At 34.7% G+C, this 26,708-nt stretch overlaps 2 protein-coding genes across 4 annotated transcripts in view; one reads left to right on the top strand and one right to left on the bottom strand.

Moving 5' to 3' along the window:
• The window catches only part of LOC129809428 (glutamate--cysteine ligase), a 16,507-nt gene extending 4,386 nt beyond the window's left edge, over positions 1–12,121 (top strand). For all 3 annotated transcript variants that reach the window (XM_055859247.1, XM_055859248.1, XM_055859246.1), the window contains exons 3-6: positions 2,107–2,667; positions 3,010–3,556; positions 10,828–11,006; positions 11,140–12,121. In XM_055859247.1, the coding sequence (XP_055715222.1) occupies positions 2,107–2,667; positions 3,010–3,556; positions 10,828–11,006; positions 11,140–11,317 (1,465 nt within the window). In that variant the 3' untranslated portion in view covers positions 11,318–12,121. The remainder of the gene's footprint in view (positions 1–2,106; positions 2,668–3,009; positions 3,557–10,827; positions 11,007–11,139) is intronic.
• An 8-nt stretch (positions 12,122–12,129) lies between these two features.
• Positions 12,130–26,688, bottom strand: LOC129809429 (kelch-like protein 5). The gene is made up of 6 exons (XM_055859249.1): positions 26,092–26,688; positions 25,375–25,942; positions 20,834–21,204; positions 20,236–20,776; positions 16,923–17,048; positions 12,130–16,066 (listed from the first exon to the last, which is right to left on the bottom strand). Exons 1-6 carry the CDS (start codon positions 26,322–26,324, stop codon positions 15,998–16,000), a joined length of 1,908 nt encoding a protein of 635 aa, XP_055715224.1. The 5' UTR covers positions 26,325–26,688; the 3' UTR covers positions 12,130–15,997.
• Positions 26,689–26,708: the final 20 nt, after the last annotated feature.

Consider the following 26,708-nt stretch of genomic DNA (forward strand, 5'->3'; position numbering starts at 1 on the left):
ATATATTGAGCATTTCCGTCGTTTTGCTCTGGAGTTTAGTTACTAAACACCAACACTAAACGGAGGTAGACACCGAAAACCTCAATTTCCTCACATTGTTATTTACAGAAAAACAATTTCTATTTTGTATATTAGTTCAAGTGCAGTAAACAAATAATAATGTAAAAGCAATAAAATCTGCCATAAGCAACAAAATTCCAACTCTTTCGAGACAATCGAGACAATAGTCTCCCTCTCAGGACAATAAATTCTGAGGGTGGTGAAGACGACTGTCAAGCGAGTATCTAACAGGAATTAATAGTAACGAATAGGCATCCTAGGAGAAAAAGAGAAAACTCCCTCTCTTCTTAGCGGACCGTCGTGCAGTGCAGACGTTTTTTTAGTTTCTCGGGGACAGTCTGGGGTCCACCCCAGTTTTGGTACAAAATTCGGTTCCTTTCTCTTTTAAATAAATACAGTTTAATTCACGTTGCCCTCAGATGTCTTTTTTACCCTTTAAGGAAGATTGGAACACCGGTGTCCTATAGAGAAAATTATTTTTCCTGAATTATCGAAAGTTACTTTTTTCTAAAGTTTATACAGAATCACAAAGTAGAAGGTTGCAGGGTAAGATAGGGTAATTCGGAATCATCTCAATTTTGGAATTTTGGGATTTTCTCACTGTGTCAGATGGTCAAAGAGAAAAAGAAAACCTCGAAGAAGTACAAGACTTTACGTACGAGAATATTTCTTCATTGTTTTTTTTTTCTTTTGCCGTCTAAAACTGTTAGGAAATCTCAAATATCCCAATTAGACATGATTCCAAATTGCCCCATCTTATGCCGGCTTCAGACTGGAGGTTTAGCCCAGTTCCTGGATGTCTCAAAATAATGAATCATTTGAACTAATGAATCATTTGCCCTTATAATCCAATCCTAAACAACAATTTTCTAAAAAATCGTGCCTGATCAGGAATTAGAGGAGTTAAGCCAGATAGCTAAGTCTTAGGTCTGAAGCCCGTATTACCCTGGTCAGTGGTTCCGGTGATTAATTGAGAATTTTATATGACGCCATACAACTTTTCAAAACATTAATTGTTTATTTAATTATCGATAGGTGCAGTAAAATTGCTATACCTGTACCAAATGTTTGTATGAAGCATATCGACGGCTCCATTCCATACTATGCTAAGTCGACTTAGCCTTTTATTACTCCGAGAGATATGTTATTCGTGGGACCGAGATCTAGAACTGCTGAAAATTTGGTGGTCATCCGACGTCCGGGTAACGAGATATTCCATTTTTTTGCGAAAAAAAATTACACAGGCAGTATAGGAAATCGCCAACTTCAAATGGCTCTCCTGAAATGTTGTCATTCTGAGACAGCATAATATGGAATAGAAGCTTCGATATGCTTTATAGCACGTTTAACTGAAAAAATATTTGTTTTTAAATATTAAGACAGACTTTTTTTTTTAAATATTATAAAAAAATAAAAAATTTTCTTAAGAAGTACAGCTTAACCCATTCCTTACCATGGTATTATACATCATACGCAAAGTGAGTGATTTTAGATGATTTATTCCTAGGCAATTGCGATTCGAATTGCTGTCGGGAATGGATTTTTAGTAACTTTAGTCTTTTAATTACTTGGGAAATATAATCCGACAGAGATGAAAATACATTTTGTTATTGTTTTCTTGCTTCGAGGAAGGTCATGCAAAATTTTTGTTCAAAATGGCGGACGTAAAATTTGACATCCCGTCAAATTTGTTAAACTTGACCTTTTTCCTCTTTCCTGATTGGAATTCTAGTTGCAAATTTGTTTTCTTAGATAGTTACTCTATCTAAATCAATAGAATTTGTAATTAATTAATCCACAGAATATAAATTCAGTGACCGTTAAGACGTGTGTTTGACAGAGGGCCCTCGCGCTCCCATAATATGTATTTATTTTCTTTTTTTTTTTAAATCATCTATTAATTTGTATGAATCTGATTCCAAAATATGAACATTCTACCTCAAGTATTTCTGGTACATTGACTGAATGGGTTAATTCTGTAATTTCTTCATTTCTTCTCTTTGTAATTCCATTTTATCTTTTCTTATTTTATCCTCGATTTTACAGATTGGGTTGTGGCATCTTCACATACCCAGAGGCTTTTCCGACGCCTGACGATGAGGAATGTGCTGCTCGTTCCCTCTACTTTCCAGATGAGGGCACCTATGCGGGACACCCGAGATTCAAGACCCTCACGCGAAACATTCGCATGAGACGTGGCGAGAAGGTGGCGATAAAATTGAAAGTGTTCAAAGATGAGAATACTCAGCTTCCCGTCGAAGGAAGTCCTCCTGGAGAGCCTGATACTGTTCTGATGGACGCAATGGGCTTTGGGATGGGCTGCTGCTGCCTCCAGCTTACTTTTCAGGCGTGCAACATCACCGAGGCTCGTACGCTCTATGACCAATTGACTCCACTGTGCCCCATCATGTTAGCCCTGAGTGCTGCTTCACCGGCTTACAGAGGCTTTCTTACGGAATCCGACTGCCGCTGGAATGTGATCAGTGCATCTGTGGACTGTCGGACTCCGGAGGAACGTGGCGAGAAGCCACTGAAAGAGGGACAGTTTCGAATTTACAAATCTCGCTATGATTCCATTGATTCGTACCTGTCGCCAGCTGGTGAAAAGTAAGTCTACTGTTCATGTAATCCTCTTTAATTAATAATCCCATTGTTTTACGATATATGAAATATTTTTCTATGTAGAATAATATTTATTTCAATTTCAAAATATTTCATTGTAATTCCTTTTATCTTGCAAAATCCCCTTAAACTTGATATTTATTTTATTATGCGAAGTAATTCCGAAGCGGCATTAAGATCTAAATATTTATCAGGAATTTTAATGACTCTTAATATTTATCTCATATTGTGAAATACCGAAAGAAGGATAAACAAAATATTCCGCACTAAAATATTCTAAAGAATATAATGTTAATGTTATCATAATGGATACCTTTTCTCTATTAGATACAATGACGTGCCTTTAGTATACGACGAAGCGATCTATCAACGACTTCGCGAGGGTGATATTGATCATTTGTTGGCTCAACATGTTGCTCATCTATTTATACGGGATACCGTGTCGCTCTTTTCGGAGAAAGTCCATCAGAATGATGAACAAGATACGGATCATTTTGAGAATATTCAATCGACAAATTGGCAAACGATGCGCTTCAAGCCACCACCTCCAAATTCATCAATTGGCTGGCGAGTGGAATTCCGACCGTGTGAATTGCAGCTGACAGATTTTGAAAATGCAGCAATTGTGTGCTTCGTGGTGCTGTTAACACGAGTCATTCTGTCCTACAAACTGGACTTTCTCATTCCAATCAGCAAAGTCGATGAGAATATGCAGAATGCACAGAAGCGCAATGCTTGCCGAGAGCAGAGATTCTGGTTCAAGAAACATGTCACAGGACAGATGAAAAATGGCGAGACTGTCGTTGAAAATGGAGCAGTGGAAGCTGAGGATGAATATGAGTTGATGACAATTGATCAAATTATCAATGGAAAGGTGAGTGGGGTGAAAAAAAGAAGTAGCGTAATTAGGGAGTGACGGGTCGTTAGGATAATCAATATCCTAAAAGAAAACAGGGATGGTAAAATATCGTAAATTAGTTTTTTGGTTGATTTAGTTAATTTCCAAACAAAATTCAACATTTTTTAAAGTTTCATTTATACAAACAAATCTATAAAAACAATTGGATAATTTTAATATGCTCATAACTGTTTCAATGCTATAAGCTATTTAATAAGCCAGTTTTATTCAACCTTATTTTTTTTTTATTTTTAACGGCTTGGTCCTCAAAAAGAAATTTAGGATGAGAAGAATTTTTTGATTAAAAAAAAAATTAACCTTTAAAAATTTTGCATGGGTCGGGGAGAATCAGAAAATGGGTATCTATATTTGGATCACAAATGTTTTGTATATCTAATTTTCTTCCATAAAGGTGTCTACACATTATAAGAAATTTCTATCAAAAATGAGCTTCAAGAAGTGTTCTTCAAGAAAATTGCCTACACATTGGTGAGAATTTTTGACAAAAAGATGGATTCTTGAAGAAAATTTGTCTAATGTGTAGACAAATTTCTTCAAAAATCATATCCAATTGAAGGAAATTTCCATCAAGAATTTTTGAAAGAAATTATCGGCTACACATTGGAATAAAATTCATCAAAGTCATTCTTGACAGAATTCTTGAAGGAAACCATCACGATTCAAGATTGTTTTTCACGAAAATTTGTTATTTTCTGCTGGAAAAAGTGAGAAAAGCGTTTGGTGAAGTTCCTTGGGATAGTATTTAGTGAATTTGTGAAGAAAATCTTCTAAATATTCAAGGGAATAGTGTTTTTCTTGAGATGTCGTTCCTGGTGGAATCCAACCCAGCCTTGAAGGAACATTTCCTGTGATTTTCCTCCAGAAATTGCCGGAAGTTAATCCATCTGTGTATTCTTGAGGTGTTCCACAGTACAGTGGCCTCGTACTCCATGGATTGCAAGATGGATGGAAAGGAGAAAATTTACGGGCACTTTGGAATCTCTGCCTTGGTTACCAATCAAAACAAGAGCTAACCAGAGCCACCGAGGAGATCTCAATGCAAACGAGAGCTGTCCGGAGCTACCAGAAGCCATCACTTGAACCCCCAGAAGAACATCAGAATGATCTTTTATATCATTCACTTTCTCAACCACTAGGAACTCTGTGGGATTGCTTCCTTTCGAGAACATCAGAACTGGATAGCCAATTCCTCATGTCAATGGAACATGGAACCCAGTAAATAAATCAGTAGTGGAATTATTTTGGAACATCCATGGAATTTTCACAGGAATATTCTTCTATTATATTAATTTAAAAAAACTACATTTTTTACATAATAGAGATCCTTTATGTATTTTTTTTATTTATTAAGGGGTCCATCTGGAAGATGTTTGCCCCGCCTTTATGTAATTTCTAATGATTATTTATTAAAAATTCCTACTTTTTGCCTACAATTCCTACATTTTGAAATGTAAAGGACTAGATTCAAAACTAGATTTTTTGGGAGTCTTAAAGTGTAATTTTTGGAAAATACTCTTAAGATCTCATAAAAAAATCCTCCTGATATTGATAAAATCCTTTCCACAAGCGTTAAAAACTTGAATGAAACTTTTTACTGATCAAAAAAGACAATAAATTTCAAAGGCTGTCTCTTATTTGAATTTTAATGCGAAATTAAAATTGAAATAAATTTTATTTAATTTTTGGGAAACTGCTCTTAACATTATTATACTAGATTTTTTTTAGTTCATTTATTTTAAACCGCTTGTATTATATTATAACATCCCCACATCAGATATATTTTCTACTACTAAAAATAAGCAAACCTAAATATTTAAAAATCCACGTAATCTTCTAAATTAAAAGTCCTTTACATTGCATTATGTTATTAAGAGTAGGAATTTTTAATAAATAATCATTAGAAATTACATAAAGGCGGGGCAATCATCTTCCAGATGGACCCCTTAATAAATAAAAAAAATTACATAAAGGATCTCTATTATGTAAAAAAGGTAGTTTTTTTTAAATTAATATAATAGAAGAATATTCCTGTGAAAATTCCATGGATGTTCCAAAATAATTCCACTACTGATTTATTTACTGGGTTCCATGTTCCATTGACATGAGGAATTGGCTATCCAGTTCTGATGTTCTCGAAAGGAAGCAATCCCACAGAGTTCCTAGTGGTTGAGAAAGTGAATGATATAAAAGATCATTCTGATGTTCTTCTGGGGGTTCAAGTGATGGCTTCTGGTAGCTCCGGACAGCTCTCGTTTGCATTGAGATCTCCTCGGTGGCTCTGGTTAGCTCTTGTTTTGATTGGTAACCAAGGCAGAGATTCCAAAGTGCCCGTAAATTTTCTCCTTTCCATCCATCTTGCAATCCATGGAGTACGAGGCCACTGTACTGTGGAACACCTCAAGAATACACAGATGGATTAACTTCCGGCAATTTCTGGAGGAAAATCACAGGAAATGTTCCTTCAAGGCTGGGTTGGATTCCACCAGGAACGACATCTCAAGAAAAACACTATTCCCTTGAATATTTAGAAGATTTTCTTCACAAATTCACTAAATACTATCTCAAGGAACTTCACTAAACGCTTTTCTCACTTTTTCCAGTAGTGAAACAACAAATTTTCGTGAAAAACAGTCAGAAGAGGTAGAGACTTGGAAATGATGGCAATCTGTCAAAAAAATTTTTGATGGAAAATAAAAAACCCAATGTGGAGGCATTTTTCTTCAAAAATTCCTTCAAAAATATGAATTTTTCTTTAAAAAATTCTTGAAATAATTCTTGATGAAATCAGCTCCAATGTGTAGACACCTTAAGAGTCATAGAATGAATATAAAATATTTATTTTCAAACATCTAATAAAAAGGGGTGGCAAAAGGGTTACATGCTTTGCAAAGTGTTTGGGACTTAGATGCTCTCAAAAGTACTGTCGCATCATTTACCATTTACAGATTTTCAACAAATTTGATTCATAAAATAACTCCGGCACACCTTTTAGATCAAGAAAATTCCATGAAGTCGAAATTGGAATCCTTGTCTTTCTCACACGTTTTTCATATGTCTATCTCATTCTCTCGCACTCTTCTTCTTCTCTTAAACATCACTCCAAATTCAATTTAGCTCAAAAATCTTGGTGACCAAGACCAGAGGAAGCCTTTAAACATGTGAGAAGTTGAAAAATTGTTCGCAGAAAAAATGGGAAAATTCTGATCACAGACAAAACATCTCAGTAAATAGAAGAACTCAAGAAGATCACAAAATAGGGAATATGACGGTAAAAATAGATTAAAGTGGAGCTTGGAATCAGTGCAAAGCATTTAGTCAGAGACGAGTAAATGATATAATGGAATAAAAAAAAGAAAAAGTGAGCATAAAAACTTCATGGAAAAGTAAATCTAAATAAACAAAAAGTGAGCATATAATAATTAAAAAAAAGAGTGAACGTTAAAAAGTAAAATAAAGTGATAATGAAAAAAATTTAAAATTTAAAGTGAGCGAACGAAATCGCTATATGGACCTAATTGAGTCCGACAGCCAAAACGTAAAACAAAAGAAGAAGAAGAAGAAGAAGAAGAAACGAATTTGGTATGCGAAAGAATTAGATTAGAGAGAAATTAAATTAGAATTAAATTAAAGAGAAAGAAAGGGTTTCGAATTTCGACTTCATAAAATTTTCCTGATCTAAAAGGTGTGCTGGAGCCATAAATAACTCAAAACAGCGGCCAAAATAGCTTAGAAGTAATATATAATTGAATTTCGGATAATAAGAAGTTATCGGTTATGAATCGGTACATAAACGATTGGAATCGGCTCAGACTTGTTAGAAACTCTAAAACCTTTCCAAATGTGCCTAAACATGATACCATTCGGTTGGGAATTACGCTCTCTAGAACCTTTTTAACCTTTGACCTTGAAAAACCACTATTAGGACTGATTTAACGGTAATTTCGTATATTGACTAAATGTCCCAGCGTGCACACTTAGTTGAAAAAAAGCAGGAAATGACACTGCGTGGAGAGTGTCGTTTTAAGGTTAGCAGAATTCAGCTAAACATACATATGTTTTTAGCCGAATTGAAATTGATTAGCATTTGGTGCTCGCTGGGGTCCGTCTAGGCCGCCTAGATATCCAGCGAGGACAGTTAGCTGAAAAATACAGCGTTGTCAGCAGATTCTTGCTAAATCGATCAGTAAAAAGGTTAGCAGTTCTGGAACAAAAAGTGCTAACCAAATATGAAATTGAAAATGGCACGGCCTCGCGAGTGGCGTTTTAAGGTTTGCAGAATTCAGCTGAAAATACATGTAGGGGAGACCGAGGAGGTTTGGGACAGGGGTAGTGTGGGACAAGGCGATTTTTTCATTAATTTCTGAAATAAATGGGATTTAACCACTATACTCAATCGTAAGCAATATTAAGATGTATCTTGACTAAAAAAATGGATATCCTCAGTTTTATTATTCTAATTCTATGAACACTTTTTTAAAAATTGATAAAAATAGTATATTTTTGATTTATCAGTTTTGCTCTTTATATTTTATATCAGGGATAATCTAAACTTTTTTTTATCTCATTAGCTAGCAGTGTAATCTGGGAACATATTTTTATAAAAGTTTCAGAGATTATACGCTCTTGTTTTTTATTTAAAGGTTTTAAATACCAAAACTGCCCGCGGGGATGTTTTGGACACCTGAAAAGGGTTGAATGGAACGTTGATTTTCGACAAGTTTGTAGGTGGCGTGCAATTTTTTATTGTCTAAATGGAGAGTAATGCCCAGTTTCTACTGGAAATCTCTCTCTTGTGCAAACTCTACCAGTTGACAATTAAACCATCAATGTCTTGTAAATCAATAATTTCTTCTCAGTGGTTATTCGATTTTTGCCCAATCCCGTTAAAAACTATTTTCTCGAAAAATTCTCGAGCAATATACTCTAAAATTCTCACAAGTTCTCGAAAAAAGGCAAGACGAGAGGTTATTCAGAGAAATAAGGAAAAACCATGTACTATGCAGTTGTCGTAAAATCAAACAGGAATCCATCAATGAGTTCAAAACTAAAAGTTGCAAGAAAATCTACTCGTGTGAAGAATTTAATGATCATGATTGCAATACTTAGAATAAAAAAGCAAGGAAAGGTAGATAGAAAATAATAAGAAAATACTTTAGATAACTGATTGACAATAAATCACTCTACTGTACAAATTAAATTGATATCAATTTCTCAGTATGAAAAAAAGATTACATTTTTTTCTATTAGAAATATTTTTAATCTTGTACTTAAAATTAATTAACGTGCTCCAATAATGCAAATTATGCGAGAAAAAGCGCGACCCAAACATTCCTTTTTGCGTCCCATACTGCCCCACATCGGGGAGGTTTAGGACAAAGCGTCAAGTTAAATATTTTATCTTTTCCAAGAAACTCAGTTGTTTTCCAAGTTCTATCGAGTACTTTTTATAAAGTCATTACCCATAAGTATCCTATAGACCGCATAAAATTGTAATACACTATCGTGATTTTTTGGAATACTGTCTCAAAGTCAAAACATGAAAGTGTCCCAAACCACCCCAGCCTCCCCTATTTTCAGCAAAATTGGAATCATTTAGCATTTGGGGCTCGCTGGGTTAGCTCAATTTCCAATTTAAACAAACAAATAAAAGGAAATCTGAAACTCGTAATTCTTGTCCGTAAAAAAAAACTAAATAAATATAGTTTTTATTAATGTATTTCAATCAATACTGAATTATATCAATTACATCAATTTCAATTACACCGGTTAATAAACCGGTTCAAAACCGATAATTAATTTTCATTCGAAATTAAATTATAATACTTCTGAGGTGTATTTTGGGCGTTTTTGAATGATTTATAAGTCGGTTCAAGTCGATTTTGACGCGGAAATGAACGGGTTATGAGCCGATAAGTAATATTTGTCCGAAATACAATTGTACTTTAGGGCAGAATCACATTGACAATAAAATGATCGCAGTAGCCTCACCGTATTTCGTTAATTTACGCATTTTCATTGCAATTCTTACGCAAATTTTCCATTATTATTATTAATCGTGTCGAGGCATAAAATTCACACATGTCTTGCCCAATAACGGGCTACGTCAATGGCATGCGGGGTTGCCAACATCAAGTCCCCTACCTCGCAAGAAGCAGGAGACAAAGGACAAACACACAAGTGTGGGGTAGTTTGAACCACCCCACAGTCACAAGTGACGTCACATTCCGAGAAGCCCCATCGCCGCCTATTGTCTCTCGATCGCGCTACGCCGCCCCTCAAACGGTTGAGAGACTTCCATGTCGTCCAGTTTTGATCACCACCAGGAGGAAGGCTCTCCTTTAGTTCGACAAAATCTGGTGGAAAGACTTCCTTTCACAGATTAAATCTAGCCTCCTCCGGAGATTTGTCAAGTGATTTCACAGAGTGGCAAAAGCTCTTGCGAGACTTCAGCCTTGCTCTTGGTTTTTTGTGACCATAGACACGATGCCTTGGTTCAGAGAGAACCTTGGACATCCCTCTACTGGAGATGATTTTTCTCCTCACCCGTGGTAGAGCAATTCCTGCTAAGGGATAGAGTTTGTCCACTAGCGTGCCCTTTTGGCACCCTGTTACAATACGGGTGGTGTTGTTAAGAGCAATATCTACTTGTTTGGCGTGCACAGACCTCTCCCATACTTCAGCTGCGTACTCTGCTACAGAAAATGATAGCGCAAGAGCAGACGTACGCATCAGTTTCGGCTGAGCTCCCCACTGAGCGTTGACAATTTTCCATTACCGTATTACCTTTTCTCAAACTCGGTGGCACTAGGTGAAAATAATATAAGAAAATTGAAGAAATAAAAGGAAAATTCGCTAAACGATGAGCAAAGAAAACTGTACGAGAAATTAATCGTGCAGTTTTTTTGCTCACCGTTTGTCGCATTTTGGTTTTATTTCTTCAATTTTCTTATATTATTTGCACCTAGTGCCACCGAGATGAGATAAGGTAATACGGTAATCAGAAATTTGCGTAAGAATTGCAATGAAAATGCGTAAATTAACGCAATATGGTGAGGCTACGGCGAGAATTTTACTGTTAATGTGATTCTGCCCTAAGTCACGAGATCGGCCACTTCTGAAGGCCTGGGACTGGGGCGCTTTGCTATCCCTTTTAGATATTGATTTTTTTTAGCTAAATGTGTTAGGATGAATTTTTAGCTAAATGTCTATTTGCTCTTTTGGGATAGGACTCTTTTCCTGGACTAGTGCCGTTGATTCACAGCTATTTGGGCTCAATGGATGTCGATGCAGATACTCACTGTACCATTCAGCAGTACTTAAAGCTCATTCAGAAGCGTGCATCAGGTGAATTACTTACAACAGCTTCATGGATTCGACAGCAGATCATTAATCATCCTGAATACAAGTAAGTACAGAGAACTATTACTTCTTTTGCACCTTTTTTTTTAGCTCAAAGTGAATTGGATTTCTATTGCAAAGAAGAAAATTGTGCCGCCTCATAAAAAAGCCATTCCAATATTCTGTTATCGTCCTTACAGAAAAGATTCCATTGTGAGTGAGAGGATAAATTATGACTTGCTCAAGATTTGCAAAGAGATTCAGGATGGTGAGAGGCAGTGTCCAGAGTTGCTGGGTCAAGGGAACAATTCCAAGACAAAAGATAACATTCCGCCAGCCATACAGAAACACTTGACCATTGCAAATGCATGTACTTAATGGTGAACAACAAAACAAAAAAAAATTAATGTACTTGTGGGGTAAAATAGTCTGACTTATGCTGTTGTATTGATTTCATCATCCATTTCCCGTGGTATACAACGGAATGAAAGTATAACTCGAAGTTTTTGTTTAATTGCCTTCTCTCATTTCGATTTTTTCCTCCTTTTTTTCTCTTTCCATCGCGAGAAGTAACTGACTTGACGCACACACTCATTCACACAATTTTTGTATCTCCTGAATTGAGAATTACCTGTGTTTTGTTTTTTTTTTGTCGTGAAGTGAAAGAGAATTATTAAAAAAAAAACCAATGTGATACGGGTAATTGTTAATTTTTATAAACAGTCTCAAATCATTTTTAAGCATGCCTATAAATCATTCAGTTTCTAAAACATTGCAAATCTGCATTTAATAATGTGAATGTCGTTCCACTGAAAAACCTTCATCATTCCTTTGCGAGAGAAGAGTTTTTTTTCTATATCCATGAGATTTCGTGGTTTTTCAGTGCAATTCTCTGCAGTGACTGCACGGGAAATTTACATTTTTAATCATTAATTGTTTTTTTTTTGTTGATCTTTTTATTCAAAAGTAGAATGCATGATAGGTTTTTTTTTGGCAAAAGGGTTTTTACATTTTTCATGTAATACAAGTCTTTATTAGGGATTTGAAATCCGATAGTTGAAAAAAAAAAGAATTATAAAAAGAAAATTTTAAAAGAAATTACATTAAAGAAAAATGTAGAGAGACACAAATAAAAAAAATGTAATAATTTGTTAATAAAAATACCCATTTTTGAAAAAAAAACACAAGAATTTTATTTAATATTTTATTCCTAAATATTCTCCATAAAATCGTAGAAAATTTATATATTTCACAATTTTCGTCTAAATACAATATTTTAAATAGAATAGTGAAGCTAATTCGGTCTAAATATAATTTTAATTAATTTGATGTGAAAGTTTACTTTAAGGCCTGAATCCAATTTGGCAATGCGATTCGACTTGAGCAATTCTTTTTTTTAGTTGTGCAAATGGTTAATTAATTATGCTTATCAAAGCTTCTAACAAAATACTCTTGTTTTGTTTTTAATAAAATAGTCTTTTTTGAGATCTTAATTTTTTCAGTCGTATCGTGATGCTTAATTGAATTATGCCCTAATTCACATGCCTTATATTCTACACTGGAATCTCTATCATATGTATGGAGAGGAAAAATCCTATAAGATATTCACTTGGATGAGATATAATTTTGAGTTTCTTTTGAGAAATACATTAATTGATTTTCAGTCGAGAAATATACAATTTTATTATTTTTCTTCTTATCAGTTTAATAATCAATTTAGCGATCTTTTAGTGGGGAAAAAAGTAAATTCGTGCTTTTATCATTGCCGCTATACAGAAGAAAGCTCGTAATATAGTCTGTTTGGAAGAAATTTAAATTAAATAACTTAAAGAAATAATGAATGGAATAAAACACATAAAGAACAAGTCAATGAAATTGGAACAATTGACTTAAAAATTTTGTGAGTTGTAATGCTTAATAAATCTTTGCGAGAGTTTCACGAACTTATGATGTTTTGAAAATAGATTTGGGTTTCTTTCCGGCTTGAGTGACACTTTTTTATCTGCCAAAAGGGCATCGTCGTTATCTTTATATTGACCTCATAGAATACCCCCGAGGGTCTGGCTATTTTTTCGGGACTACGGTATGTGATTCCGGGCTTCTCGACAGAGTAGAAGAGCTTAATTCAGAACTTGCTCCAAATGGGATTTTTTTATTAAAATGCTTCTATGGGAAACAAATTAATCCAAATGGAGACAAGGGAAAGTTTCTAATTGGAGACAAACAGTGTAAGAGAAACCGCGACGAAAGGCTTCAAAAATCTTGTTGAGTTTCTCCTGAGCGCAAGATTTGTTCTTATTCCTGGTCTTTTCTCCTTTCCCATCTAAAACAATAAGGAAATCTTTCCAAAAAAATCATATTTCCGGGGTTTCCTATTGAAGCATTTGCAGACACTTCAGAAAACCCCTTTTTTGTTCACGAAATAGGTAATTATTTCATTTGAAAACTTCACGTACCGTTAACAATAAAGATTAGCACTTACTTTAACTAAAATTAACCAGAAATGTGACATTAAATGTTAAACAAAACGAATAAACAACAGTCACCTCATTGTGTTTTTCATTGGAAAACATGGTCGATCTATGAAAAATTCAATGTTGAAAAGGTACACTTTTAATTTTTCTGAGTGAGAAATTAACAAATTAAAATTTGTAAATATGAATGGATTTTTGCTTTATTTGAAGCAAAATTAACTAAATAATGAAACTGTGGTATAGAAAATTAATAAATTTAATAATTTAGTACTGTATTTATCGTGAAAACAATGATGTTTCCATTTGGCGTAGAAAAAAATTTCCATTTGGAGCAGGTTTTGAATTAGCTTAATTTACCCTAGGTCCTGACACAAGTTATTAAAATGTCAATGTGTGTTCCTTTCACCCTATAATTATTGTATTCATTTCTCCCGCCAATACAATAAAGTAGAAATTAGACATTGTTTTTTAGAAGTAGGTGGGTCGGTCGTTCTCTACATACTCACTGTGGTAATGTTTATTATTTTCAAACCATGACGGGTTTTCCGGACGTAAAAAAAATAATTTTAAGTTTTGATTGTTGTAAATTAAATTCTATACTGATCGAATTACAACAGAGCTTTCGAAATTATGTGCCGCATTGTAAGAGGGGCAAAATTAAACCAAGTTCAAACTCAGCTTTCTTTAAGGATCTATCCACCTTGTGCAGGGTCTATTGCCCTACGAACTCTAGCTGGGTTAATTTTCTCCATTTTCACGTGTTTCCATTCGGCCAACAAGTAGGGCACCTTTGAATTAGAGTAACTTTAAAATAGTTTTTTTCTTATTTTTAAATGGACCTTGACTTTACCATGATAAATGTAACTCAACAAATTAATTTTTAAGCTAAATTACATTATGATAAGTTCTAAAATATTTTTTAAAAATAGGAGAAAGAAGCACAATTTCGAAGGTACCACAATTCAAAGGTGCTCCACTTTCCCCTACACTGAGAAAAAAGGGGTACGATTAACTTTTTTTCCTCGTAACTTTAACACTTTTTAGGTGTAAAAATATATCAACATTTTTTAATGTTAATTTTACACCTTTTTAAGTGTAAAATTAATATGAAAAAGGGTAACTTTAACCCATAATACACCTAAAAAGCATAATATTAACGCCGATTTCGGATCAATAATGCAGGGTAAAATTAACATTTCCGGAATGTTATTTTAACTTTTTCGGATTTCTCTCAGTGTATCAGCAACCCGTGTTTTTTTTTATCTCAAGAATTATCTTTTATTATGCTTGTTCCTGTTGCTCGTTGTCCCTACCTCTGTCACATATAAATTCTGATAAAATTGTGGTATTTTTGGTAAATTTAGAAAAATATAAAATGCAACAAACAAATTGGCTAAAAATTCGGGTTTTCTTCCACTTTCTGATGTGATCTGTGGTGTTAAGGCGACGGCAGACGCAATTAAGCATAGAACAATGCATTTAAGTTGGATTTTATTATTCCGAGAAACGGATAAATAAAATTTAATAAGAAAAAAACGATATCGTTTTTTGTTTAAAACGTGCAGACTATTTTAAATTTATTTTAACACTTATGGACTGTTAGGTCACAAAGCCAGTGGCCCAAACTCATTTTTATGACTGTTTCAAAAATTCAAAAAATTGTTTTAATGTTTAATCTTAAGTTGTGGGTTTTTTCATTTATTTTAATAACGAATTTTATTTTTTTTTACGAACTATTAAAAGGTTGAAGGTTAAACCGGTTTAATGTGGTCGCGAACTAAAAATAATCAAGATTACGACATACGATTATTCTATTCGATTAAACAATTTTGTCCTAAGTAAGGTCTGCCTTGAAGTTGGCATCTCTTTAAAAAAGCTTGCATAGCTTTTTTTGGGTAATTCTACTTCGCTTATGTACAGCAATTTCTCACACGAATATTTCGAGTGATTAAGTCTTTCGGTCATTACCCGAATCTCCGTAGTCGTACTTGTAAAAGCATAAGTACAATCACAAAAAAGCTAATTCCTGATTTAGCCGAAATTCCAGAAAACCTTAACCGAAAAGGGTTTTGAACCAGAGAGCAAAAGCTCGCAATTGTCTGTAAATCATTTCCGACTCTTGTCGAAAACTACAAGCTAGTAATCAATCGTAGTCGTTTTTTACCATTAAACTTCTTACAGCAAGATAAACCTGACTGGAACATTTCGAATTTTTAATGTCTTTGGAAGACATATATTTTTGCCGCGTTAAAGTCTTTATGATGAACAATGTTTTTTTTACGGTTTAAGCGCCTGTAGCGGTAATCGCGTGAACTTCCCTTGTTCAGTAAAGATATAGAGCATGAATTTAACTTTCCCTCTCTTACTCAGTAATGACAATCGGTCTGCAAAGTGCAAACACATAAGTTATAGTCTTATAAATTTTTATACTGACGTTTTTAGTTTATTGCTTGAGAATCAACAATGTATTTCCCATGAAACTCACTTAGAAAAATACATGATATTCAAGATATTATATTTTTATGAAAGATATAAAAAAAACAATAGTTGCAATTGAATATACTTGCTTGTGGTGTATTGTTTACTAAACATAATGATCGTAAATCTTTACTTGACGCCCATAACATGGTAGAAATCTTACGGGTCTCCACTTCTGCAATTTAACATTCAAGATTAGGCTCTCAATTTGACGAAAAATACTTTGAGTCATCTGAGAGAGATTCAAGAATTTTATGCATTGCTTTGAAATAAGCACCTGTTAAATCTTTATTTGAAAGTACCGCATAGTTCAATCATGTGTTTGACATAATTGATTATAAATTCGTGGCATATTTGTTAAGGTCGCATCAAATGATAGGGAAAGTGGATTGAGCCTATCTTAGAGCAAAAGTCAGCACCCAGACTCGTGGCAGTTATACTAGCTGACAAATATTTCCCTCGATAGAATTCTAGAAACGTGAGTGTGATACTGAGTGTGCCATTTTATTTGCACAATCCAATAAATTATCTATCACAACTTCTCCGACAGAGAGAGAGAGGTCAATTAACCAATTATGTGCTCTTGTAATCTTTAATGCGTATTGCGCAATACTCACGGATCTCATTAAAAAAAAAATCACTGGAATTCCATGAATCTCTCTCTTGATGCCTTTTATCATTACAGAAATATTTTAATATTTGAAAAATAAACAAGAACAATCACTGGAATGCAAAAAATGCCATGCAATCAGAGAAGAAAGGTTCTTTTTTTGACATGTAAGTTAGAAAAAGATATGATTAATTATTCTTATGATAGTTATAGAAGTCACACAAGAAACCTCTCTTGCACATTCACTTATTATAGCAAAAAGGATTATCATAAAAATGTGATGATTATCTTAATTTGCAATCTTTGGCTTTCGTTCTCTCATGAATATCTTTATCAGGAGGCAGCGATTAATTGTATTAAGCCGTTTGGGCACACCATTCCTCGCAATGTAAAAGTAGCCATGAGAAAACTTATACTATACTGTATTGCTAGTTGTGGGCACAGCCGCTGTGTTGGGAATAGCCACGACACAAGCGCCAGCTCGGCTAAAGTTCAAGGAGGCCAATTGGGACCATTCATTGGTTTCCGGGTCGTATTGTTCGACAGTCTGCAAGTACCAAGACAGAAAAACATTAATAAATTAATGGTTTTCTGTCAATCTCTTGATATCACATTCATAAAATGGACTGAGTTTCTGACATGTTCAACTTTTCAGTTTTACTTATCAATTTTTGAGATTAAGGCTAATTTTATCTAAAATATTTAGTATCAAAAGTTAACATATTCAGGGACAAGTATTAAAAAAAATATTATTATTATATAACAAATATTTAAAAAAAACCTTAATTTTTCTTAAAATCAAAGAGAACTTTTAATTTTACATTTTGACAAAACTTAATTTGATGTAAAGACCTCTTCACATTGGGAAAAAATTTCATCAAAATTGGGCATTTTGACACATTTTCGCATATTTCATAGCCTCGATGGCATCTACACACTAAAAAAATATGTCCATATTGAAGCAAATTCCCTACGCTTGTGTGGGATAAATTTTCAATATGGACATAAGTTTCTGCAGTATGTAGAGGCCATAAAATACAGTAGACTCTCTCACAATTGGGCATTTGGGGCAAAATGTCATCCGGTTTATCGATAGATTTGGGCGTCAAAGCCTTTGTAAATTCCACAAAAAGCGCCCAATTATAAAGAATCACGATAAAATAGGAAGAACTACAGCGAATTTGGGCAAATTAGTTTCATAATTAAACGTGAAAATTGTCAACAAAATTTTTCGCCCGATTGAGAAACAACCAATTGAGCGAGAGTCTACTGTACTTGAATAAAATTTTCGTCAGTATTTGGAATATTGCAACAAACTTTTTACGCTTGCATATGGCCTCTGCATACAAGAAAAATTTATGTCCATATTGAAACTAATTTTCTATGTTTGTGTGTAGCAAATCGATGGTTCAAACGATTTAATTCTGGTGAAATTCACGGCAAAAGATGAGACATTATCTGGTAAGCCAATTGTCAAAAATGTCGATAAAATCATGGAAATCGTTGAGCTGGATAGCCAGCCAGAAAACAGTTTGGATTGGAACCATATTTGTATAAAACTGGTTTCACGAAAAAGCTAGGTCCCGGGTGCCACACGAATTTTCGAAAAACTGTTGGGACCGTTGGGACCGAATTTATGTCTACGATTTTTTGTTGAAACGCAACGAAATCGATTCATTTTTGTACTGGCTGGCGACTGGCGATGAATAATGGGTTACATACGAGAACAACAGTCGGAAAAAATCGTGGTCCAAGCGTGATCAGCCGGCCCAAACGATCGCTAAGCCCGGATTAATGTCTAATAGGGCTTTGCCGTGAGTTTGGTGGGATCGCAAGGGAATCATGCACTATGAGCTTTTGCCCAATGGCCAAACGCTCAATTCGGCCCTCTATTGTCAATAACTGACCAGATTGAAGCAGGCGATCGACTAGAAGCGCCCAGAATTGGCCAATATGAAGGGTATTGTGTTCCTTCAGAACAATGACAGGCCGCAAACATTTTTAACTACGACGCTCCAAAAGCTCCGTGAGCTTGGATAGGAAGTTCTATCGCACTCGCTGTATATTCCAGACTTGGCACTGAGTTATTATTACCTTTCCAAGCATTTAAAAAAAGATTTGATGGCGCAAAACTGTCCTCAAGAAAGGTTTGTAAAAATCAACTAGTCAAGTTTTTTATTAGTAGGGACGAGGGGTTCCTCAATCGTAGAATTATGAAATTACTTGGACAAAAGTTAACAAACAAAACGGCATATATTTGATCTATATCGGATAATCTTTACTGTGTTAATTTTATCTTCAAAATTAAACTTAAAAAGGTTCAAGACTTTACTTGACCTAATATTATCCTTTTACGGCCTCTTCGTCTACACTTTGTGAGAAATTTTCGTCAAAATGGAGTATTTTGATGCAATTTACATGCACATGTGCAAATGATTTACTTCAAAATGATCCATTTTGACACAAATGGAATATTGCTCATATTTTTAGAAGAAATTTTGACATTCTCTCTCTTCAAAATAGCAATTTTTGATAAAAATTGCCCCCAATGTGTAGACGTAAGCCTACTAAAATCATTATCATAAAAAAGTTCAACATAAATTTAATTTTTAAATAAATTTGGTTGATAAGTTCAATGTAGGGGCAAGTGTAGGGGTATCGTTCCAATAAGGAAGGATGACATTTTCTAGGTTTTTCATACGTTTCTATAGTGCAAAAAAACATTTTGTGTTCAAAAGCTGATCATTCTTATGATGAGGTGAATAAGTAATGCTAATTTGTCTACCGCCGTAGTTTTGCAGATTATTACGTAAAATGCGTACAAAAGCAGAATAAACTTACACTAAAAATGGTCAATTTTTTTCAGAGTTAGGGCAGAATCACATTGACAATAAAATGCTCGCTGTAGCCTCACCATATTTCGTTAATTTACGCATTTTCATTGCAATTCTTACGCAAATTTTCCATTACTGTATTACCTTAGGGGAAACTGGGGTACCACCAAACACGGGGTAGCACCAAACACTAATTTTTATTTCTTATCTTCTTGGACTATCTCAACCATTCCTTCAGTAGACAAGCATCCCTATAGTGCCTATAAATTCCAATAGGTCTTGTCTTTAGAAGTCAAATATCTGATTAAAAAATCGCAGTGTTTGGTGCTACCCCGTGTTTGGTAGTGCCCCAGTTTCCCCTATCTCATAATCAGTGACACTAGGTGAAAATAATATAAGAAAATTGAAGAAATAAAACGAAAATTCAATAAACGGTGAGCAAAAAAACTACGAATAATTTCTCTTACAATTTTTTTTGCTCACCTTTTGTCGCATTTTCGTTTTATTTCTTCAATTTCTTTACATTATTTTCACCTAGTGCCACCGAGTATGAGATAAGGTAATACGGTAATCAGGAATTTGCGTAAGAGTTGCAATGAAAATGCGTAAATTAACGAAATACGGTGAGCATTTTACTGTCAATGTGATTCTGCCCGTGAAGCTCCTAGTACAAAATTGACTTTATCAAATTATTTTTGAAATATAAATATTGAAATAATTAATTCAATATATAGACAGCTTTATAGCGTTTTTTGCTTTTACGCATTGTGAGTCATTTTCGTTCAAAAAGAATAATTTAACGATATGCACAAGCGATTTACTTCAAAATGCTTCATTTTGACGATAATTTTCCAAGGATGTCAATATTCGAAAAAATATAAGCTTGATTTATTAACGTACCTTTAAATATTGATTTCCGTCGTATCCGCCAACGGACAAAATCCTCTCTCCCAGTAGAGCGACTCCAATGGAATCCCTGCCCACGTTCAGGGACGCTACTAGAGTCCACGTATCAGTTCCCGGATCGTACCTTTCTACAGTTTCTGTTCGTGATGCTGAAGGATTATTTGCAGAATTTTCATGTCCACCTAAAGCATAAATGAAAAAATTCGCTGCTGTAACTCCCACTCCAGCTCGACGTTTGACCATGGCAGCTCGAGGGCTCCATTTGTTGGTGTGGGGATCATATCTCTCAACAGATCTATGACATCCGCTGCCATCTCGTCCACCGACAACATACAAATATCCTCCGAGCACTGCAACTCCAGCAGTTGATCGCATAGATGTCATGGGAGCCACATTGCTCCAGGTCCTGGTGCAGGGATCCCAACGTTCAACAGTGTTGAGAAAGCTCCAGCCATCGTGGCCTCCAATCACATAGAGAGGACCCCCGAGGACTGCAGCACATAGCCCATGGCGATTGGTAATCATCGGTGGGAGGCTGAAAAAGGAAGAATGAACACCCGGGTGGTTTGGCAAGAATTCACTAGATAATTACTTGCTCCAGGCCATTGTTGTGAGATCAAGACTTTCGACGGTATTGAGTGTCTTTAGACCATCGCGACCACCCACTACAATTAGCCTGTTATCCATAACAGCGACGCCAAATTGCAATCGTCTGGCAGTCATATTCTTCACCAGACTCCATTGATCGAGGCGTGGACAGTAACTCTCGATGCTTATGGAGCCCTTGTGGGCATCCATCCCTCCTACAGCTAGCAATTTTCCCATCGTCGACTTTCTCGGGCGGGCTCTCTGGCTGGCAATCACTGCACGACGCTCCGGCAGTAAATGCCACTTCAGAGCCTCCATTACCAGCTCCTGGCAGTTAGCACTCTCGCACAGAGCTTCCACATGATCAGTGATAAACTACAGAATACAAATTCCAGATCATTTTTACTTGGCTATTTTACTTGGAACAACACAGACAGAATCTGTCCTCTAATGTTAAGTGTTGCAGAATATAGAAGAGCCAGGGGCCCATCAAGCCTAATAAAAAGTGAAGGTATTTTTCACTTCTCCTTGTAAAAATTTTGCATCTATTGCACCGCAACTTAAACAAATTTGCTCGTAGTTCTTGTATCATTTTGGCGAACATTATGAAATATGTATTTTTAGATAGCTTTTAATGTACGATTTCGAAATATATCACTGATAAGTCAATTCTCTTTAGGAAAAAACTTGCCAATAGTCTTCAGTGCCTCTATGCAAAAACGTATATGGAAAAATGAAATGTCGAGAGGCCCCTGAAGAGCATAAAACTTTTCAAATAAACGAGAGAACACAATTATTGATAATTTTATCTTTATATATTTTTTGTAAACGATTTTAGCGTTCTTGAAAAAATAGCAAAAAAAACCTGGGACAAATTGGAACAAGCCGAAACTGATAAAATGCGATATATTTTATGAGGATAAACTTCTTTAAACATCCAAGGTTTAAGGGACCTCAAACAAAAAATATGAAAATTAAATAAAATTTTTAAATATGTTTTTCGAGATATCAATTTTGATCAATTTATTTCTCGAAAATTATACCTTATACGAGCTTCAGTCAGACCTAAGAATTAGCCATATGGCTTAACGTCTTTAGTTTCTCATTAGTAAAGAATTTTTGGAAAATTTTGACTTAAGATTGAATTACTAAGGACAAATCGCTCCTTGGAAATTACAAGGGGCCAACTCACTTTCTTGCGATTTTGAGGTTTTAATGCAATCAGACAGAGAATTTAATAAAATTTCAGATGATATGAATCATTAAATATCGTAAATACAAAAGTTTTTCAAAATTTTACTCTTTATGATTGCTTGCGAGGTTTTGCTTGAAATCAAGGGGCACAAAATAGATTTATCGTTCAAATTTTTGTGAAACAGGGGACTAACTCAAGCAAGTTGATCCCGTGTCATTCTAATTTCATGACAATTTGAACATCATTTAGAATTTAGAATGACAAAGAGCTAACTCATAAAAAACATATTTTGAAAGGTAAAATTATGTATGTTTCGATGTTTATAATAATGCTCATACAAATAGAAAAGAATTAAATTGTTTTTAATAACATGCTTAATTGAGATAATTATTTATACAAAGTTGAATCTTTCATGCTGTCTCCTGAAAAATGGCTCAGATTGAGTTGGCCCCTTGTAATTTCCAAGAAGCGATATGGATCAATTAATTCAGAAAAGGCAATAGAATAATTTTCTATTTAGGATTTTGAGACCTCCGAGAACTGTGCTAAATCTCTAGTCCGAAAAACGCCTTACGGGGCAGACATTTCTGCTCTGAGATAAATGTGCCGAAAATAATTATAAAAAATATAATTATAAAAAAAGATTGATATAGGAGAAGGTTTTCATGGCTTTCATGGCTACGAACACTTCATATTTTTTCTATATAAATCCTGTATAATATCGAAAACTAAAGTTACGAAAATCAAAATTCCCGAAAGCTATAATCTCGAATAGGTCAAAATCCTGAAAGCTAAAATGCCGAAAAGACTAAAATCCAGAATTCTTAAAAGAGTCATAGAGATTCCTACGATTGTTCTTTTTGGAGGCAAAGGGAGATTTTTTTCTATTTTGGAAATATTATCGTCCAATCTTCCGTACAATTTAGTCCCTTTCAGGATTTTGACTATTCAGGATATTGTCTTTCGAGATTTTGGAGTTCATGATTTTGGCGTTGGCATCTTGGTGTTTTGATTTTCGGGATTTTGGCATTGGAATTTTGGCCGGCACCGGTGTGTGAACCCTGAAAGCCTTCCCCTACTAAGTTTACCCTTTAAGGACGATTGGAACACCGGTGTCCCATAAAGAAAATAATTTTTCCTGACTATTTAAAGTTATTTTTTTCTTATGTCTGTACATAATTGTAAAGTAGAAGGTTGAAGGAATCTAGAATATTTTTTGCAAGTCTCTAGCTATTTGCTATTTAGTAAATATTTAAGCTAAAAAATGGCAAATTTTTAAATTCTCAAATTCATAATTGATTTTATTTATTTTTTATACTTCCAATTTTTTTGAGCAAAACCCTTTTGGCAATAAAAACTACAATACTCATACGTAATATTTTTCACTAACCCTCTAACGGTGTTTTCTTTAATATGCGAAAAAAAAGTTCTAAAACAATGCTTTCTAGGATAATTAAGATGCAATAAAGTCGAAAAAACCATCCATTCTTCAATATCTTTTTTAGTTTACGCGCTAGGTGAGAAAATATAAAATTTTTTTTGAAATTCTTTTTGCTTCTAAAATTAACATTTTTAGTTTTTTCAATTTTTTTAAATAAAATATACAAAGTAGAATGACATATTTTTCAGTAAAAAATAAATTTATTTTAGTCAGATAACTTTAAATCGGTATTTTTATGGAAATTGGAAATGAGTTTTTTTGCACAAATATTTTTTGTTGCTTTTTCACTGACCTGTCACACAAAACTGGGAATAGCAACAAAACGAAGAGTCAAAATGAGTTCAAACTTTCAAGAGATATTTATAAGACTATTACCGAGGACACTATAGCACTTTTAAATAAATAAAACCTTTGTTGTCGCTGTAAATGTGATTTTTGTGAAGACCGCCTGGAGGCGGTCTTACCCGTTAGAGGGTTAAATCGAAAAATATTATTCATTGGTATTGTCAGAAAAATTACTTCAATTTTTGGGCTATTTTTGTCCCTATCGTTCATAGAAGCACAAAATACACCGAATAAGACTCTGTTGGACTTTCCAAGGTTAGATTTAAAACTTATCATTGATTATATTTCTCAGTTTAATTTTTATTGTTGATTTTCAGTTCGTAAAAAGTGTCTCGTCGTTAAAGGGTGAAGGCCGATTTTGTCACCGATGATGACTCAAAAACAAAATTTTTCTTATGGTCATCTAGTTATGTTTTGCTCTAAAAGGTTAGAAAACATGATTTTTTCCTAATCGCTATTTTTTAATCGTCTGTCCTGAAAGGGTTAAGGCTAGTATATAAGCTCAAGTCAAAATCTACATTTTTTTTAACTTCGAAGTTGAAGTTCTAAAAATTAATTCTCTAAGCATATTTTAAGATTAAAATATCTCAACGAAATTCAATATTGCAAAACACAAACGAGCAGTAAAAAATTCAAAATGGGCAGTAAAAAATTGAAAATGAACAATCAAATATCTAATTATGGTCAGTAAAAACTTAAATTTTTACAGAAATGGGTCTGATTTATATTATAAATTAAACATTTAAAATTGTTGCAGATAGAATGAAAAGCCCTTTATTTTCCTTTTGCCATAATTTGGACGATAATATCATTGTTTAATTTTTTTTTGTTACTGCTCAAGTTTAACTTTTCACTGCTCATTTATACAATGCCATTCAATATTTCAACATTTCTTAAAAAAATATGAATTCGTAGCGCAGAATACAAATCAATTTTTAACTCTTTAATATTTTGGGAATCCAGTTTTCTAAAGGAAAAAAATAATATATACTCTGGGAACAAGAATTTTTTGGATTAGTTAGAATAATTTAAAATTCGATTTTTGTTTTGTTTTTTTTTTTGTTTCCCCCCTTACCTGTCCCCCCTTACCAAGGTCTTAGGCCTATTTTGACCAGTATCCTGTGTAGAAAATCCTTTAAAAACCAAAAACGTCCACAAAAATATATACCAAAATCATCAATCTATAAAATTAAAATATCTCCCAAATACTAAGGAAAAACAATAAATATTTAAGACGGGAACCTTACACATTAATGGCCGTACTGTTCGATTTTTGTGTATGATTACAAACTATGGGGATATCCAAATCTAGGATTTTTTTTATTCAGGAGCCCAATTAGTTCTTGAACTAAAATATTTTTGATCAGAGAGTCGTGAAATTGACTTGCTGTTTTCCAGTCGGAAAAAGTTAAAGGTCAATTAAGAGATTCAAAGATTAAAAATTTGTATTAAAAAAGTCAGCTTATCAATCTGTCTCTGTATTAAGCATCCCTGATCTCTCTTATGAAGCTTGTTTTAATTAAATTGTTTTTTACGTTGCTATTTTACTTGCAAAAGCACTTACCGCCGGGTGAAGCAGTGGGAGCCTGATCAGAGCTAGGAGCTGCGGAATGTGCTTCTCACGATTTTTGGGATCATGCTGAATCCATGCCAATAAAGCATGAAAGACCTCCTGCTCAGATGGCACATTGAGATTATCGCTGGCCAGTAATTTTCCCAATTGTTCAGAACTCAATTGGAAAAATTCTTGATTTCTACAGACTTGCATGAAATGTTCACAGGTATAGTTTGTGGCAACTTTCAGGAGTGTCTCGCAGCTCTGTTGCTCAGCAAACAGAGCAAATCCCAGACAATTGGACGGATGCAGCTGACGTCCAAGGAACGTGCAGCATGCATTTACAACGGCTCCCAATTGAAGCAGACTGGCTGTACTCAGGAGAGTCTCAACTGTATCTTCGCGCAGTTCTATTGAGCCCGTATAGCAATACTGTACGAGGAGCTGAAGAGCTGTTCCTGTCACCTCGCCAAGAGTTATCTCCCTCTCCTGGAGATCACTCTCTCTCAGGGAACCAGTGAACATTGCTGCGAAATAGGCACTGGCAGCAGAGAGGACGAGACGATGGGCAGGGACTCTGGGTAACAAAGAGGTACATAATGAGATTTCCCAGATGCATTCCGAGTGAGGGCAATTATCCGAGTTGATTGGAAAAGAGGGATCAAGAAACAAAGGGCCTTTGTTCTTGGATCTTGTGAATTTGCAAACAGAGAACAAAGAACTTACCGCTTTCCATCCACACCAGCAATTAGCACCACGTCACAGAGTTTCTGGTTCTCCAGGTAGAACTGCATTCTCTTGAGTGTGCAATCTGCATGATTGCGCGAACAGAAATTCTCATCTTGACTGCTGGTCGACGCGAGACTCACCAGACTGTAATCTCTGGGCAAAAGATTTTCATCAGCTGATATTGCGGTCTTTGTAGACTCTTTTCCTGGGCTTCCACCGCCAAATGACATCTCTAATCGTGGTATTTTTCTTGCAGTCTCGAAATCTCTCCCCTGGCTTTGTTCACTTGTCTCACAAATTGCTGGAGTTAATTTGCACACACCGCGAAATCGGAGGAGGCGTTTAGTTTTTGCTTCCTTTCACTGCGACGATGGAATTAAAACTAACTGACGAACCAAATTGTTATGTACACGCGACGATTGCAATTGTAACAAAGCAGTGTAAGTTCTTGCAAAAAACATCTCAGTCATTGTGTAATTTATTTATAATTTCCATCGCAAAATAGAAATCACTGAAATCACAACAAAAACAAGGAAAGCCCCTCGAGACTACCGCAAAAGCAGAGCGCGATGATCCCTTTACCCCCACTTTTTCGAACATCTTGAGATGCGGAT

Source organism: Phlebotomus papatasi, chromosome 1 (assembly GCF_024763615.1).
Source record: "Phlebotomus papatasi isolate M1 chromosome 1, Ppap_2.1, whole genome shotgun sequence".
NCBI classification, from domain to species: Eukaryota; Metazoa; Arthropoda; class Insecta; order Diptera; family Psychodidae; genus Phlebotomus; species Phlebotomus papatasi.